This window comes from Passer montanus, unplaced genomic scaffold (genome assembly GCF_014805655.1).
Source record: "Passer montanus isolate IOZ18808 unplaced genomic scaffold, ASM1480565v1 scaffold22, whole genome shotgun sequence".
Taxonomy (NCBI): Eukaryota; Metazoa; Chordata; class Aves; order Passeriformes; family Passeridae; genus Passer; species Passer montanus.
Genome location: NW_024366815.1, coordinates 504447 through 522067, shown reverse-complemented (window position 1 = coordinate 522067; position 17621 = coordinate 504447). Strand labels below are relative to the sequence as shown.

The 17621-nt window shown below is 46.1% G+C and overlaps 1 protein-coding gene and 1 long non-coding RNA gene across 2 annotated transcripts in view; one reads left to right on the top strand and one right to left on the bottom strand.

Moving 5' to 3' along the window:
* Positions 1-1668: 1668 nt before the first annotated feature.
* On the bottom strand, positions 1669-5109 carry PMAIP1 (phorbol-12-myristate-13-acetate-induced protein 1). Its single transcript, XM_039710021.1, has 2 exons — positions 4837-5109; positions 1669-4525 (listed from the first exon to the last, which is right to left on the bottom strand). The coding sequence occupies exons 1-2, from the start codon at positions 4886-4888 to the stop codon at positions 4320-4322; spliced, it is 258 nt and encodes an 85-aa protein (XP_039565955.1). The 5' UTR covers positions 4889-5109; the 3' UTR covers positions 1669-4319.
* A 7697-nt stretch (positions 5110-12806) lies between these two features.
* LOC120502527 overlaps positions 12807-17621 on the top strand; it is a 29084-nt gene continuing 24269 nt past the window's right edge. The window contains exon 1 of the long non-coding RNA XR_005627536.1: positions 12807-13936. This is a non-coding gene — a long non-coding RNA (uncharacterized LOC120502527). The remainder of the gene's footprint in view (positions 13937-17621) is intronic.

Sequence of the window (17621 nt, the reverse complement as noted above, 5' to 3'; positions counted from 1 at the left end):
ACGGGCCAGACAATGTCCTGACGCACTTGGGTGAGGACCCTTGTTTACAGCTGTAACAGATTTTGGGACTATTGCTCACTGACAGCGCCACGACCAGACAGTCACCTGCTTCAGGGGAAACCCTGCCAGACTGAAAGGCAATGCATTATATCCCCAGCTCTTCCTGTCTGACCTCCTTACACCTCCATGGATGCACATCATCCCCTCACACCCTCTTGTGTTAATGGGAGGAAAGTGATTCAACTTAGTCCCATCCAGCAGTGTCTACTAAAAATAATGAGCAGCACTTCTGCTCATTGAGACGTTGTTTTTCAGTTGATTTGCAAAAACATCCCATGAGGGGAAGAGGAAGTATCTCCCTGTCTGTCACTTTGTTTGGGAAATACCACTTGTGCATCCAGTCTCAGGTGTGAAGGCATGAGCTGGCTGAGGGGCCAGGCTGGTTTTCACCTAGGGAACGATGGTGCAAACATGACCCAGGGCTGCACTTGTCCAGCCAGGTGCTTTTGTAAATGGAGAGAGTTACAGGGTGGCAACTCTGTCAGTTTGCTTCGCCAGGTGGGTTTGTTTTGCTTTTTTGATATCAGATGCTTGTGTGTGAGTCAAGTGCATTTAGATTGCAATGCAATGCCCCAGTGGTAGGATTTTTTTCCCCTCTGCCCTTTAGGGAGGAGCAGATCACAAGCATCATGCTGTGTAGGTGACTGGACACTGCTCTGGAGGGCTGGAGAGGGGCCAGATTCCAGTGGGAAGCAGGTGAAAGTGTCTGAATATTTTCACAAGTCGGATGAGTCACACCGGTATGATTTGCTGGTGAAACCTCTGTGCAGCACCTACGGTGGCACTTTTCACCAGACTGATGCCCTCTGAAGTAGAAATCTTCCTGGCTTCTGCTGGTGGAAAAGAACAGGGAGCTGCATTTCTTTGGGGCTTTTTTCTGGTTATTAGAAACAAGTCTGTTTGGCCCAGAAGTTCTTAATGTTCTTTGTACTGGGAATGTGAGCTACAGAGATGGTGCTCCTTGCCTGTGATGCTGGGAAAAAGCAGCACAGTGAGTGAGCAGGGAGCCTGCTGATGTGCTTGGCGTAGCAGGGGAGGACCTCAGGCTCTCCTCTACACGGACACATGTTTGGGTCCCAGCTTTAGGGAAGAAGAATGTGCTCTGCACTATCCCCCTGCTATTTTCTTGTGATAAGCAGCATTATTTTCCACTCTTCCCAAACTCCAGCTTCGAAATGTGGTGGAAGTAAAACTTTGCCTGACAAAATGCTGTCTTCCTTTCTGCCTGCATCTTAGACAAAACCCTTAAATTGGATGTCTATCTTTTACAAGGAACACTCCTTTACAAAGCTGCAGCTACTCTGGTAGAAGTAATGGGCCCCCAATACCATCCAAATATTCTGCAGCCAGTAGTTAACAAAAAGTTAACTTGAATAGTGTCTCATTTTGAAATTCTAGGTCATGTTCTTGATTTTTTCCTCTTAAAGGCAGAGGGCAAAGCCTAATCTACCGAAGCATACCTGCTGGCACTCTGCTTTTGCCCTCCTTCTTCTGCCCTGCTGACATGGAAGCATGGAAGGAATTTGCATAATATAATCACGGTTTCACAATCCACAAAAGAAAACCTGAGTGACAGCAAACTTTGTGACTCATTTTTCTTGTAAACACTTTGTATTTATTATCTTAGCAAGAATTCAAGACATACATGCATGAGGCATACAGCAACACATCTGGCACGCATCCAGAACAGGCCTTAAGGAAAACAAACTCATGTTGATAAAGTCATAAAGCAGATCCTTTGCAGAAGTAAAAAAAGAAATCTAGGGTGGACATCAGCAAGTGCTTGGTCATATACTGGCACTGACCTCTTGCATCTGTGCCTTTTTCCTGAGCTCCTGTTAAACACTGCCATTCTTAACAATGCACAGAAAAACCTAAAACATTTGAAGAAAAAGCAAATAGTCTTTGCATAACTAGGCAGACAAATACTGTGCTAACAGTAAACTTGGATATCCCCATGAAAATGCATTTATGAGTATACTTTTTTGGTAATATTTATATGTGCTACAGCCTGAAGAACAGGGTGAGTTCTACAAATCCACACCCCATTTCCTGTTGACTTTGAAAGCAGCATTCATTGAACAGAACAGTTTTATTCACATACTTTTCAGCTACTAATGTGAATTCTAATGCTGAATTCTTCTGAGAGTTCCCGACAGGCATGGTCATTGTTCAGTGTCCTTGATGAAGATTCCAATACTCCACCAAGCACAGGAGAGACAACAGCAACCCTTCTTATGAAGCTGGAGATGTCTTTGATGAAGTTTTGCCCAGCTGGATGTAGTGCTATCCTGGGAGCTGGTGTTCTGCTGGTCTGAAACTCTTTGCCTTTATTTTTTAATACCCGAAAAACTGACCTATGTACATGTCAGAAAAACGCACTGCTTTGCCGTATAAGATAAATAACAGCTATTTTTGAAATATTGTGTTCTCCCCGGAAAGGTACTGGCTAGCTTAGAGGGGAAGGGAACCATGCATGTGGCTCAAGCCAACAGCAATGCTCCCTGTAACACCACTGGGATGGATGGGGTTAAGTCTTCCATGTGGAAAGAAGGCTAAGTCAGTCAGCTTCTGCTCAGTGACAGAAGTCAGTGTCAATACATAACAGCCCCTGCACAGGCTGTGAGAGTGACCAGAGTTACATAATGACAATTTTGCAAAGGCAGATTAAGAAGATAAAACAGAAAAATAAATTATAAATACAAACAAGAATTCACCACAAGACAGGAGAAGACATAATTTGAACAGACACAAATTACAAAGTGTAACTCTACAGCCTTAAAAATGCAAATGTGCTTATGTACAAGAGTAGTTAAGAGAAGGAACTCTCACCAGTGACCTTAGAGGTAGCTATGAAACAGCATCAGCCTTTTTCTTGCTATCTTGGACCCATGAAAAATACTGTTTAGGATGGAGCCTGACATGAATTGACCAGCAAAGTTACTGTTTGCCTTCACAGCAACTAACATGTTTAATTCAGCTCCTCCAAAGCCAGCCAAAGGTAATATCCCCTCAGTGAGATGGGTCATCCCCATGTAACCAGCCACTGGATGTGCTGCCACAGCTCCATCATTCTGGAACTGAAATGAGGTCATGAAATGAAATGAAATGGAAAGAAAGTACAAGGTAAGAACCTTTGTCCATAAATATAATTAAACATTCAAAAATCTAAGGCTACTTTCTTGTACCACTGAAATGCTCAATTCTATTATTTCTTCAAAGAGAGGTAGTTGCTTTCTTTGAATAAATAACATTCTCAGCAAAATTAGAGATTCAACTTTAGGATCTACTTCTATTGAAGTTATTCTGTTAGTTATAAAGACACAGCAGAATTGTACTGTTATCAAGAAATTCTTTGTAATATTGAAAGAATCCTTTCACAATTACCTATGTATCTTTGTCTAATTTATATTCAGATACCTATATAATGCCAAAGTTTGCTTCCCTCTCTGAAGCATAATTAATTTCCTTTATCATCAGAAAATATGATCCTTTTTTGTTGTTTATATAATACCTTTTTATATTGAATTTTGTCATGCTTTGAACATTTTTTCATACTGTGTTTTGAAAACAAACAACTTTTGATTAATAGTTATATTAAATATTTATGCACAAGCAGTGCACACATTTATATTTTATGTACACATACTATATATATATAAACTTAAACTATATATTTATACTATAGACTAGAACTATGCAACACTGTGTTAATTCATAGAATTACAACTTTTAGTCTGCAAAACAACATCCTGTAACAAATAACCTTCTAACAAAGATAGTGGTTGTCTTTAACAAGTTTTAATAACCACCACTAGATCCCTGTCCAGCAGGATCCACACTTCAGAGAAGAGGAGCAGTCAAAGGTCCAGCAACTGGCTTTTCCTGTGTGGTGTGTGATCCCAAGTTCCAATAGACTGACAGGTTTTTTTGCTTCATCCTGTAGGCGGGCTGAACTGCTTGGTGAAATATGGCTATGGGACATGAGGACCAGAGGGTGACTGGGGAAACTGGGTTCCTGAAAGTGTTCTCAGACCATGGCGAAGGGCAAGTTCAGTCTTGTCCCAAATCTCCCCACATCACCGGCTTGCCCCAAGTCACCACTGCACAGTTTAGGGGTTTGGCCCATCCTTATCTTTTTTCCCCACCTGGCATTCATACGCCAGTATTGCTGTAACATTCTTCAGAGAAAACATGTGATAGCCATCCTCCAGCGGCTGCAGTCACCCAAATACAACGCAGCGAGATTTGAGGTTTCTTCATCTCCCAATGTCTGTGGAGCCTCTTCTTCCAAACCCACAAAGCCAAGGTCCTCCTCCGCTTCGCTCGCCGTGTCCGCGGGCAGCCCACGTTCCGGGGCAGAAGAGCTTGGCCAGCAGGTTGAGGAGCCTCTGCCGCAGGTCCCACCTGTCGCCGATGCGGGTCAGCTCCAGGGCGCACTCCGCCGCCGCCTCGGAGTTTCGCCCTGCGGAAACGCGCGCCTGCCGCTTTAATGGCATCCCCACGGCACGGTACTTTTTGCCTATTTTTGCACCGTTTCCTCATCATGCAGCACACGCCACCCCGCACCCTCTCTGCCCCCCGCTCCCTACGAGCAGCGGCTGTGTCCCGCTCGCCTCCACACGGCGCCCGCAGCCGCGCCGGGCGCTGGCCGCCCCCCGGTGCTGGAGCCGGGCAGCAGCGCAGGACGGTGTGTCCCTGTCCCTCCCGTCCCGTCCCTGTCCCACGCCATGCCGTCCCGCCCCGTCCCCCCTCTTTCCCTTCACCCTGCGGTACCTGCAGGAGCGGCTGGCGACGCGGTTTTGCGCAGGGTCCGGCCGGGCATCATCGCGGCGGCGGGACGCGGCTCGGCTCGGTTCGGCACGGGGCGCCCAGGCTCGGTTCGGCGGGGCACGGAGCGCCCAGGCTCGGCGGGACACGGGGAGCTCGGGCTCGGTTCGGCGGGGCACGGGGAGCTCGGGCTCGGTTCGGCGGGGCACGGGGAGCTCGGGCTCGGTTCGGCGGGGCACGGGGCGCCCAGGCTGCTCTCGGTCCGGTGGCAGCAGCGCTCTGCCGGCACGGAGGCGGAGCGCGGCGCTAAAAGCGCGGCTGCGACTTCGGCGGGGATTTCCCTCCGTCCTGACGTAGCGAAAAGGCGCGGGGATCCCGCCCCCCGCGCCCCGCGGGCAGGCGGCGGCGTGCCCGGGCGGAGCGGGGCCGCGGCCGGGACACCGCCTACGCTGCCGGCCCGGAAAGGGCTGAAGAGATGCGCTGAGCGGGGCAGGAGGCGATGGGAGGATGGCACACGAGGTGGAGGGATGCGGAGCGCTGAGGGAAAAGGGGATGGAGGTGTGGGGTGGGTCAGGGGAGATGAACGGTGGGGTTGCATCGTCTGGATAAGAAGAGGCAGAGGGGCGAGGTGGCCTTGCTCTAGGCAAAGAGAGATGAGAGAGGGTGGGTTGTGCTTGCGGTGGTGGTGGTCCTGGAAAGGTGGACAGGGTTGCAATGATGATGTCAAGGAAGAAGAGGTGGAAGGATGGAGAGTGCTTGGACAAGCCGAAGAAACAGATAGGGTGGTTATTATCACAGAAGCATAGAATAGTTTGATTTGTAAGGGACTTCTTAAAGGTTGTCTAGACCAGCCCCACTGTATTTTGCCACAAAGACAGAAAGATCTTCAGCTAGATCAGGTTGTTGTAAGCCCTGTTCACACCAACCCTGGATGTTTCTCAGGATGGAACATTCGCCACCTCTCTGGGTGACCTGTGCTGGTAGTTCACCATATAAATGAAAAACTTCTTCCTTATAGTTAATCTAATCAATACACCTCTAGTTTAAATCATTACTCTTTGTCCCATTGCAAAGGGCTCTTCTAAAATATCTGTCCCAGTTTTTCTTATAGGCCCCCTTCAGGTACTGGAAGGCTGCAATAAAGAATCCCCAGAGCCTCTTTTTCACCAGGCTGAGCAACCCCGATTCTCTAAACCTTTTTTCTATTCAAAGTGGTGGTGATCTTGCCCTCAAACCAAGCATGGGGGAACAAGCTAGCCCATACTCATGTACCACTTGCAGCAGCTTGGGGCCACCCCCCCCAGCTGGATCTTCCCTGTGGCATTGCAGGGTCTGCATGGCATGGCTCTGGCTGGCACATGCCACACTTACCTGTGCCTGCTGTAATTTTAGACAGTGCTTTTTGCAAGAAGCAAGAGCTGGAACAAAGTCACCCTCATGTCTTTGTGATTGTTGCACAATGTTGGGAGAGCTGCCACTGATGCGTGGATCACTCATCTGCCTCCTGTCTCTGAGAGAGTTGAATATTTCATGTTGTGACACATGCCATGGACTTCTGCTTTTAGGGGAAAATTAAAACTGCTTGATGTAAAGAAAGCACAAATAGGTCAGACATAACAAATAACTGATTTGTGGCTGAAAGTCAGGTAATTACTACCTCTCCCATCAAAACACAACTTAAAATGTCATAGTGTAATACAGACCCACAACAGGATATTGAGAGGCTCCATTCTATGGGATAGGAGCCTCTGAAGTCAAGTGTCTAGAAATGCTGGTGACTTTGAAGTTCCATTACCAGGGGAATCATTCACCACCTCAGCGCAGACAGCCTTTTCCCTGCTATTTCCCAAAATGATGGCACACTTGAAGCACGGCTGATTTCCCTCCCTGTGCAGCAAACCTCGGCCCCCTTGGTGCCCGACAGGAGGCAGCTGGCACAGTGGTGCTGCAGGGCTGGCATCTGGGAGGGGCAGTGGTGCGAGCTCACGGACATTTCTCAGGGTGAGAGGTCTAAACGAAAGCTATAGCTGGATGAGGCTTTTGTAAGGCCTTTCCCAAAACAGTAAACTGGTTCTGTCAGCACCACACAGTGCGCCCTGCCAGATTGTGACCTGGTGTCAGAGCAGCTCAGATTGACCACAGAGAATTTTCTAATGTTTTTGAAGATGTATTGCCTTTGTCTCTCAGCTGGTATATAACCTACATGGCATGCGGGCTAATTTCCTTGACCCGATGTGTTTGGGGTCCCTTCAGCTGTATGAACACTGCTGTTAGTAATTCAGCCCTGTTCAGGCAGAGCTGGTCTTTGGCAGTCATTCCTGTTACATAAGAAACTGTGTCTTCAAAACAAGTTTGTTGGGTTTTAGGAGACGGCAAGGCAGGTAAACAGGTCAGGAGGATGTTTGCAGGACACGTCATCCCTCGTGGAGGAGGTGTGGTGGTCTGCAGCATGCGATGCCTGGGGCTGGATCTCACAGCCACAGTCCAACAGCCGCTCCACAAATCATGGAAGCTTCTCCAGAATGTCAGCACAAGGGGGTGAGGCCTTACTGAGACTGCCTCCTTACTAAGGGGCACCCCACGTACCCATCCTGCCCTTCTCAGTGCTCAGCATTGCCCAGTGCAATCAAAGCACCCACAAACTCAAGCCATGAGGTCACACTGGTTTCTTGTGCTGCTGGCACGTGTGTGTGACTTTGCACATTCATTTTGCTTGTTCAGACAGAGCCAGGTATGACCTGCGGCTTGTTTTTCTTTTTGAATCTGGAGACAGATCAAATCCTTGGGCAAATTATTTAAATTACTCTTCCTCTAGTGAAGCCAAAACCAAATTAACCTCAATTCTGTCCTGATTCAGCAACACTTCACCCTGAAGGCAGATAAGCTTAAAGGGCAGCTTGTCTCTATACCCCTGCAGCCACGCAAAGAGATGGGCCCTTCTTGTGGGTCCATGTGGGAGAGATTCTTTCCTGTGAGGGCAGCAGTGCACAAACCAGTAGGATAATTGAATTGAGAGCATTTGTTTATTTTCTTTGTTTTATTTTAAAGTAGTGATAAAGGTAATAAAAATGGAATAATAGGTAATAAAGGGTACAATGTAATACAGAAGGATAAAAGGCAATAGAAAAGGGCACACTTCAGTGTGCAAAATGGTTACTAGACCAACCTGTGAGCCCAAGTGCCTGAAGTTCTTGTTTCCCTCTTGCTGCAGTCAGCGCCATGTGTCTGAGTGCAGTGGTGTAATGCAGGGAAACCCGCTGCTGTTTAGAGGGGAATTGCCTCAAATTCCAGATCTGGCCCACATCCTCGTAGGGTTTTACTGGTGTGTGAGGGAGTTACTGATGTGTAAATCTCAGCCCATTTTGGCGGGAACAGTATATGCTGGGGTCGCTGCTAATTATAGGATTGTGCAACAGGGCTGAGCGAAAAGTAGAATGTGGTTTCAAAAGCCACTGGCGAGCTCTGACGTTTTCTTGTTTCGATTCCCCTAAATAAGGAAGTGTATCTGTGGGAAGCACAGAGCCCTGGGAATCTGCTGTACCAGAGCAGCCACAAAAGTTGTTTCTTGCTTTGGCCACACTGAGCAGGACCACAGGTCGCCAGGTGGGCACAGCCATAGCGGGGAGCAAAGCAGCCCAAGCTGCTGCTGGAGCTGCTGCTTGGTCTATTTCTGCGTAGTATCATCCAAAGTTATTGCAATTACACAATTGCAATACACAATTACACAATTGCTGAGAAGAGAAAATTTTCTTTAGATAATGTGCCCCAAGCTTCACTGGTGTGGGTGATGTGGTTTTATCAGGAACGTGTCCGTAAAAGACAGCATGTGACACACTCTCACCACATATAAACAACTGTTGTGTGGCAGGGTTGCTGGAAGGAAATCAAATGTTGCAGAAATGAAAGCAAGAGTGGGAGAGAAAGGAAACTACGTTTTTTTTTCTCAGAACTCAGTTATTTGTGCTGAATCATTTTCAAGCTGTTTCTGCACCTTCCTCTAAGATCTTAAATAAATCTCTGATACTGCTTCATCATTGGAGTTTGTCTTCTCATCTTCCCAAGACTGGTGTTGACAGCTCTTGTGTTAACTGAGAAGCTGTTTGTTTTTCTGTCTCCCTTTTCCCGTTTCTGCAGACTGCAGAGTCGACAGTTCCTGTTGATCCGTGTGTGTCTCTGCACCCGATCAGGAAACTTGGCTCTATTGTCAGGAGTACAAACCAAGGTCATTTCAGGAAAGTGCAGTGGCATGTGGCCATGGGCCATGCCGAGAGGGTGATGAGAGCCATGGATAAGTTTTGTTTGTTTGTTTTTGTGGTGCTTTGGGTTATTTTGTTTTGCTTGTTTTTTCTTTTTCTTTTGTTGTGTTTTTGTTGGTGGTGGTTGTTTGGTTTTGTTTGTTTGGGTGGTTTTTTGTTGTTGTTTTTTTGGGGTTTTTTTAGTTTTTTTTTTTTTTCATAAATCACTCTAATTCTCTGGTTTGCTCTTCTCATGCACTTTTTCTCCAGGGATCTCTCACTGTTACAAGTAGAGCTTCCTAAATCGTCCAGCCTTAGACATTAATCTCAACCTCGCTTTTCATGGAAATGGCCTTGCTCTGTGTTAATAATATTCTGGTGGCAACTGTAGCAAAGCTTTGGCCTCCAGCAGCTACTGCTGCTGACACCTCCACTGTGGTGAGGGAAAAGGTTAATGCAGCTTTCAGTAGCTAAGTGAAATACTCCAGCTGATTTGACTTTGATTTGACAGTGTGATCCCATACCACCCAGGAAAAGAAACTAAGAAGAACAGCACTGCTGGGATATAACCCTACTCTCACAGACCTCATATGCTGCTTAAATGTTACCTAATGCCTCACAATTAATTCTTAGACTCTCCCTCCTATGCTGTTCTCTCTTGCCTGCTTCCCTTGAAAGCTTAAATGCATAATTTTCTTAGTAAAAAGTGAACTACATGGTTGGTCATATATTACAGTGCGCTGTCACTGCCAGAGGGTTAAACACACACCTTTTCCTCTGTGACCACCTCTGTGCAAAGCAGGCAGCACTAATTCATTACTTGCAAAATGCTACTGAACAATGACTCACATGTGTCTGATCTGGTGCCCATCAAAGCCAGAACGGGCCAGCCAGTACTCCTGCTGAGAGCTGTAATATTTGGTTGAGGATGGGGTTGAATAGAAGAGAGACTCCTTGATATAGCTGGAGTGTAAAAAAGTTCATATTTTATGCTCTTTAATCAAGAAGTATTTTTTAAAGAACCTTTGTTGACATAATTTTCCGGGTCTTAGGCTAAGATCAGTTTTAAATTAATTTTTAAAAAGGGGCCAGATTATCTGGTGAGCTGAATTTTCTGTGAAAGCAGAAAGCAGCGGTCCTGCAGGTGGCTCCTTGTAAAGTCATTCCCAATTAATCCTTTTAGTAGTCACCAGAAAGGTTTCCAACTTTATAAAAAGGTTGTAAGAGATGGAATGATTCACTAGGTACTTTGTTAAGTGGGTTTTAGCACCTGTGAAGTTGACAACACCCTCATAAAAACCAATCTTTGCGGCTGCTATCCAGAGGTAGGAGTTAGTAAAGTAAATATTGGTGTTGATCGCTGTTTATGAGTCTGGTATTTGCTGAAGAGCTCTCCTCCATGTGTGTAGGTGTCTGTGCAAACGCCAGGCATAGTGTTAGCACAGCTGTGCCATTACTGCTGGGTTTTTGCAGAGGTCCTCCCTTGGACGGTGACTGCGGCTGTTTTCTGTCTTGCTATCTTTGCTGAGAATGTGAATGTGCTCCATTTCTGAAATTCTTCGTTGCTTCCTGCTCTGACAGATCTTTTTTGGGTTCTTGCTTTCTTGTTCTTCTGGTTCCCTTGTTTCCTGCACCTCCCCCACATTTTGTCATAATTTTTGTGTATAGTCAATGCAGCAGGCATGGGGTTGAAAAAAAAAAAGGGAAATCCCATTTGTGAGACAGTTGCTGCTTTGCTGGCATGCCACTGCCTTGCAGCTGAGGCAGCAACCTGGTAACCCCCACAGGGCTCATTACTGGTGACTTGCTGTGAATCAGTGAAGTCTAACAGGAAAATTAGAGAATCCAAGCTAGCTTTTTTGGACATTAGCATGGTGATCTGGGATTCCCAGTGCAATGCAGCAGCAGTGCTTCAGTGCTGCAGAGTCTCCCCTGTACCTTTCCAATGCTTTCCAGATGGGACAGGTGCTATTTTGCATGGGCAGGGGATTTTCAGACTAATGTGAACAATTATTTCTTTGAGCTGGGTTTTGGAAGTGCCTGTTTTGAACAATCTTCTTTTAGATAAAGAATTCCTTAGTGCCCCTAAATCCCACAAACCAGACATAAAGTGGAAAATGTTTTCAGTGGAGCACCTCTCCTATGAGGAAAGGCTGAGAGAGATGGAATTGTTCAGTGTGGAGCAGAGAAGACTTAAGGGTGACCTAACTTTGACCTTCCAGTAGCTGAAGGGAGCTGACAAGAGCAACAGAGAGGGACTTTTCATAAGGGCATGTAGTGACAGGACAAGGGGGAATGGCTCCAAACTGAGAGTGGGTTTAGATGAGATATCAGGAAGAAATTCTTTACTGTAAGGGTGGTGAGGCACTGGAATAGGCTGTCCAGAGAATCTGTGGATGACCCATCCCTGGAAGTGTTCAAGAACAGCTTGAATGGGGTTTTGAGCAGCTTGGTCTGGTGGGAGGTGTTCCTGTCCATGGCAGAGGGGTTGGAACAAGATCTTTAAGGTCCCTTCCAACCCCAGCCTTTCTATGATTCTGTGAACTTAAAGCAAAAGAGAAAAAGATTTAATGAGAGAATGCAGGGACTGAACCAAAGTGAAATATATTACCTTTTGTGAAACATTCTCCCTTGAAAGTTTTAGGGCTTTAAAAAGTGTTTTGGTATTTCATTAGAACTATACATTTGAATAAGGTAGATGGTACATGCAATGTACTAAGTATAGGATCTCCCCTACCATTCAAATTGCCTGTGATTTATGTGAATAAACCATTAGGTGTGTTTGGTGCATCCTGAGGCCATGTCTTTGCTATAGTAAAGAAAAAAAAATATTTAGGTTTCCCTTCAAAATGTCTATTTCAGGAAAAAAAAAAAGGCACAATGAAAAGTATGAGACTTTATTGTGAGTAGATCATCAGAACCATAGGAGGAGGTTGTTCCCCTCCTCCAAACATACACACATACACACACACACGCACACACCCACACACCCCCCATGCATCCATTTCAGGGGGTTGCAGTGAATTGCAGCAGCCTCCAGCCACCAGAACATTGCTGTGGGGAGGCATTTCCATTTCGGGATCTGCATGCTGCATTGTGGCAGTGTGAAACCTCTACACCAGAGGTCCCTTTGTGGGTTGTGCTGGTAAACCCCTCCTCCAAACATACACACATACACACACACACGCACACACCCACACACCCCCCATGCATCCATTTCAGGGGGTTGCAGTGAATTGCAGCAGCCTCCAGCCACCAGAACATTGCTGTGGGGAGGCATTTCCATTTCGGGATCTGCATGCTGCATTGTGGCAGTGTGAAACCTCTACACCAGAGGTCCCTTTGTGGGTTGTGCTGGTAGAGAGGTGTCACAGGCTGAAACTGTGTTTGGTGAAAGCTGTCAGGGTGGCAACCAACTGTGAAGGCAGAGGGACCACTTGAATCATCACTAGTCTGACAATAGTGATGTTATGAGAGTTATGAGAGTGCTGACAACATCCCATGTTGTGAGGTAGTTTCACTTTTAAACTACATGACTGATAGCACTGAAACGAGCTCATTTCCGTTTCTACTTTTTATTTGCAGACACACACAGAGGAGAAGAAGGGGCTGACTTTTTCTGCCTTTTCTGAACAGGAGAAAAAAGCCTCCCAGGAGATGGGAAGTCCCCTGCAGCTGCTCTGCAGACAAGCCCTAGGAGCCTTAGGCGTGAAGGGCTGCAAGAAAAAATGTGTTGGTGGCAATGACCTTGCACAGAAATGGAAGGAAGCTTGTCCCTTCCTGTCAGAAAGGAGTCCCTTTGGGCTCCCAGTGCTTTCTCTGTGAGTGAGAGCAGCCCCCACAGAAAAGGGGGAGGTGCTGGAAGTGGTTGGACAGGGTGGTCAGATGCAGAGGAGTGCTGTCCTCCCTGAGTTCCTGTTACCATGCTGACCTAGCCATTGGATCCATCCACATCTGGCTTCAGGAGAGCCCTGCTATGGGGGAGCAGCTCCATGTAACACCATCAGCTGCAGATCATAATCCCCTCTTTGCTAAGTGAACCCCACATTTGAGATCCTGCTTCATGTTTTTTCCAGGTGACCTCAGGGAACGCAAAATCAGCACAGAGCTTATTTTTCATATCCATGCTGGCTGTGAACATGGGGACAACTTCTGCCATGCATCCATAATTTTGTGCTGTGGGAGCTGTGTCTCCCCACAGCACACACATTTGTGGCTGTGGTTGTGCTGCTGAGGGGTGTGAGAGGGAAAGCTGTGAGGGTGACCTTTGGCATTAAGAGTGCAAACAAAAAAGTGAGAAATAACAAGTCTGCCTTCAAGGGCAAGGACACTGTGTTCTTCCTCACCAGAGACCTCTCTGCAGATGCACCGGCTGACTCCAAAGAGAATAAAGGAGAAGTAAATAGGGGAAACAGAAAAAAGAGGGTTGCACTTAACAACAAACTATTTTTTGTACTTTACAACCTGTTTCTACTCTCTGAACCCTAAGTGCTATGGGAAAGACCTATATCAGCTGCTCCATGCCTCCCTCATGGGTGTGGATAGTGTATGTGTGCCCCACAGCAGGGCTGTCACCATTCCCACCTTTTCCACGTGTGCAGGTGAGGAGTGGAGGAGCGTGGATGCCCAGAAGGAGAAAACAGAAGGGGGACAGTCTGACCAAGAGTGGGGGTTGTGTCCCACGGGCACAGGTGTAGGAGCTGACTTCACGTGACAGCATCTTGGGTTGCATCCTGTTTTGTGGTCATGATGCCATCCGCCCTGCCTATTTCATCATCTTGTGGTGGGCTATGGTGTGCAACTGCAGAAAAGTGCACACAGGCTGTGAATCTGGAAGGAGCTCTCAATCTGCAAAGACACAGGAAGTCAGGGTTTGTTTTGTTGTTTCTTTTTTGTTTTAAGGTTTTCTGGTTTGTCAAATTTTTTGTTTGTTTGTTTTGTTTGGGTTTTTTGGGGTTTTTTTTTGTTTGTTTGTTCATTTTATGTGTGGGGTGGGGTTTTTTTTGGCTTTTTTTTTTTTTTTCGGTTTTTTTTTTTTCTTTCTTTATTCTGTGTGCTGTTTTGGTTTTAAAACAAGGCAATTTAATTGTCAGGTGTTTTAAGGTGTCCAGTGGGGGAGAAACTGCTGTGGTTATGGCAGAGCATGGTAATGGAAAGGGAGAGGTGAGGAAAATTCTGTGCTGAGGAGGAGACAGAGGACCTCAGGGAAGGGGTGAGAGGTGGAGAAGCCTCCCTGAAGTCCCAGGGTGTGGGACCAGTTGGTCTCAGGACTAGCAATGTAATCATTGCACCCTGAGTTGCATGTTCCTGCCCAGCAGAGGCCACATGAAGCAGAAATCACAGTGTGTGTAGCAATGGTGGCATCTGGGTCTCCACCCAGGAGTTCACAGGCTCACAGAACTGCAGATCTGTGTAATAAAATTGGCAGTGATAGTGTCAAGTCTAAAAACCCAGAAGGCTCAGATGTGAAATAGCCACAGAAGTCTGAATGCTCGGTCGAATTAATAACGTAAACTTTCAGTTTTGGCTAAGGGCTGACTCACTACGAAAACCACCTTTTTTTTGTGGTATCTCAGTGATTGTCAAAAATTGGAAAATTACATCATCCATCAAAACAACAAGTAAAATACCTTGTCAGGCTTTTAAAACCTCAGTTAAAAATGTCTTCACATTGTACATGTGAAAACAGACTCACAAGAGCCATCAGTCAATGACCCATTGCAGTTCTGGGTAGCACAGAGAATCTCTAGAAACCCTCTTTGTAAATTAATCCCCCAAATGATGAAGCAATAAACAATGCACTGAATCTACTATTGGCATCTATAAAAATCATTACATCTATCCATGGCATTCTCCACAGTGCCTGTTTCTGATTTTCTTACTTCAGTTTTTTCTTTTCTTTTTTTAGCTATTTTTTAGAATTGTAATGTGGTTTGAGCAGCAGTTCTGGGTTTTGAACAGTAGTTTGACTCTTCCTTCTGAATGATATCCTAACAACAAAGCGCATCCAAAAATTAAAGCAAAAAATTGCATTTAAGCATTTCTGGTAAACAGTAACCATACTGATCTTCAATTTTTTTTGTTGTTCATTTTTTGTTGTTGTTATTTTTGGTCTAGCTATCCTAGGTTGTAAGATATTTGAGGTGACGGTTATTGGTTCATGACACCAAATTGACATTATTATTATTATTATTATTATTATTATTATTACTATTATTATTATTATTATTATTATTATTATTATTATTATTATTATTGCTGTTGTTGACTTCATTACTGTGTGAAAAATTGCACTACTAATTTACAGATAATTTATAACATATTTTTTTGGAAATGTGAGGTATACATGTAGTTGTGGCAATCACCAAAATTATACATTTCACCTGACACTTACAAGAATTTAAAGGAAGATCTCATTTTTTCATAGATGCATAGGCAAAGTGACCTGCAAGCTGAAAACCCATAAGGCACAGCTTTTCCCCTAAAACCAGAGCAACAGTATTGCTTCTCTTTCATTAGTACAGGGTTCATTACTAGAGACAGATTGCAAACATCCTTAACTGTGATTTCCTATATTCATTCTAATATGACCCCACCTGGAGTACTGCATCCAGCTTTGGGACCCCCACCACAATAAGGACATGGACCTGTTGGAACAGTCCAGGGGAGGTCAGGAAGATGACCCTGTGAAAACAGCTTGAGAGACTTTGAGTTCTTCACCCTAGAGAAAAGAAGTCTCTGGGAAGATCTTCTACCACCTTCCAGGACCTAAATGGACTACAAGAGAGGTGGACAGGGACTTTTTACAAGGCCATGTAGTGATAAGACAAGGGATAATGCCTTTAAACTGAAAGTAAATAGGTTAGAGTAGACATTAGAAAGAAATTCTTTCTGTGAGGGTGGTGAGGCACTGGCAGAGGATGCTGAGAGAAACTGTGGGTGCCCCATCCTGGGTAGTGTTCAAGGCAAGGCTGGATGGGCTCTGAGCAACCTCATGAAAGGTGTCCCTGCCAATGGCAGGGGGTTTGGAATGAGACAATCTCTAAAGTCCCTTCCAACCCAAAGCATGATATATGATTCTCTGATTTCATTTTTCAATTATTTTAATATCCTCCCAACAGAATGGGACCCTATAAATTCAGCAGGTTGTAAACATAGTATTTGGGAAAAATGTGAACTGAGAAATGGAGCCATTGGCAGCCAGGAAATGTGGTCTGTTCAGTGACCTCCCATGATGCCAAGACCTTGGTGGTTAAAGACTCTCCCAGGAGCAGAACATGGTGTGCTGTCTATAGAGTAACAAAATGGGCAAGTTTCATAAAAGCAGAACCTCTAGGCATTGCAGTTGTGGCACAAAAAGGTATTTTCTACCTGCTATATTCTTTTTGCCTACTTAGGTCTCATCCACAGTCCCAGGGTTTTGGTGCTAAGGCATGTTTCAGAGCAGAGTTTTTTGGAGGGAGTGCTCTCAGCCATGAAGAGAAAGGCCTTCTCGTGCCCTTCTGTTAATAGCTAAGGTCATTCCAGCTGAATGCATCTGGCTGCTCTTCCATCCCCACCAACAACCAGGGTATGGTCACACCCAGTGCAAGGCCTTCAGCACTGTGTCTCACAATATCCTCGTAAGCAAACTCAGGCAGTGTGGACTGGACGAGTGGGCAGTGACATGGATTGAAAACTGGCTGAGTGGCAGATCCCAAAGGATAATCAGTGGCACAGGGTCTAGTTGGAGGCCTGTCACTAGTGGTGTCACCCAAGGGTCAGTGCTGGGCCCAGTATTGTTTACTTTACTCCTCAGCAACCTGGAGGAAGGGGCAGAGGCCTGCTCAGGGTGTTCACTGGTGACACAAAGCTGAGGAGGGGTCTGCAGCCCTTCAGAGGGACCTGGAGAGATGGGCAGACAAGAACTGTCTGAAGTTCAACAAAGGCAGGTGCAGCGTCCTGCACCTGGGGAGGAACAGCCCCTGGCACAGGCTGGGCCCAACCTGATGGAAAGCAGGACAAGGACTGGGGGTCACAGTGGACAACAAGCTGTCCGTGAGCCAGCAGTGCCCTTGAGGCCAGGAGGGCCAGTGGTGTCCTGGGATGCATTGGGAAGAGCTTTGGCAGCAGGTCAAGGGAGGAGATCCTGCCCTTCTGCTCAGGCCAGGTGAGGCCTTGTCTGGAATGCTGTGCCCAGTTCTGGGCTCCTCGGTAAAAACAACCGTGGAGCTCCTGGAGTGGGTCCAGCAGAGAGATACAAAGGTGGTCAAGGGGATGGAACATCTCTCTTATGAGGAAAGGCTGAGCGAGTTGGGCATGCTGAGCCTCTAAAAGAGATGACTGAGGGGAGACCTCATTAATGTCTGCCAGTGTCTGCAGGGAGGGGTCAGAGCATGGACTGGGCTCTGCTCGGTGCTGCTGAGCAATAGGACAAGAGAAAATGGGCAGGAACTGATGCACTGAAAGTTCCACCTGGACATGAGGAAGAACCACTGTGGGGGTTACAGCACTTTGGAACAGGTGCCCAGAGAGGCTGTGGAGTCTCCCTCACTGGAGATATTGAAGAACCCTCTG

Bases quoted from the DNA above. Each gene is read 5' to 3' on its own strand.
- PMAIP1 (XM_039710021.1), bottom strand. From the start codon at position 4,888: ATGATGCCCGGCCGGACCCTGCGCAAAACCGCGTCGCCAGCCGCTCCT. The intron at 4,526-4,836 runs GTACCGCAGGGT...GCGTTTCCGCAG, and splicing joins GTCGCCAGCCGCTCCTGCAG to GGCGAAACTCCGAGGCGGCG.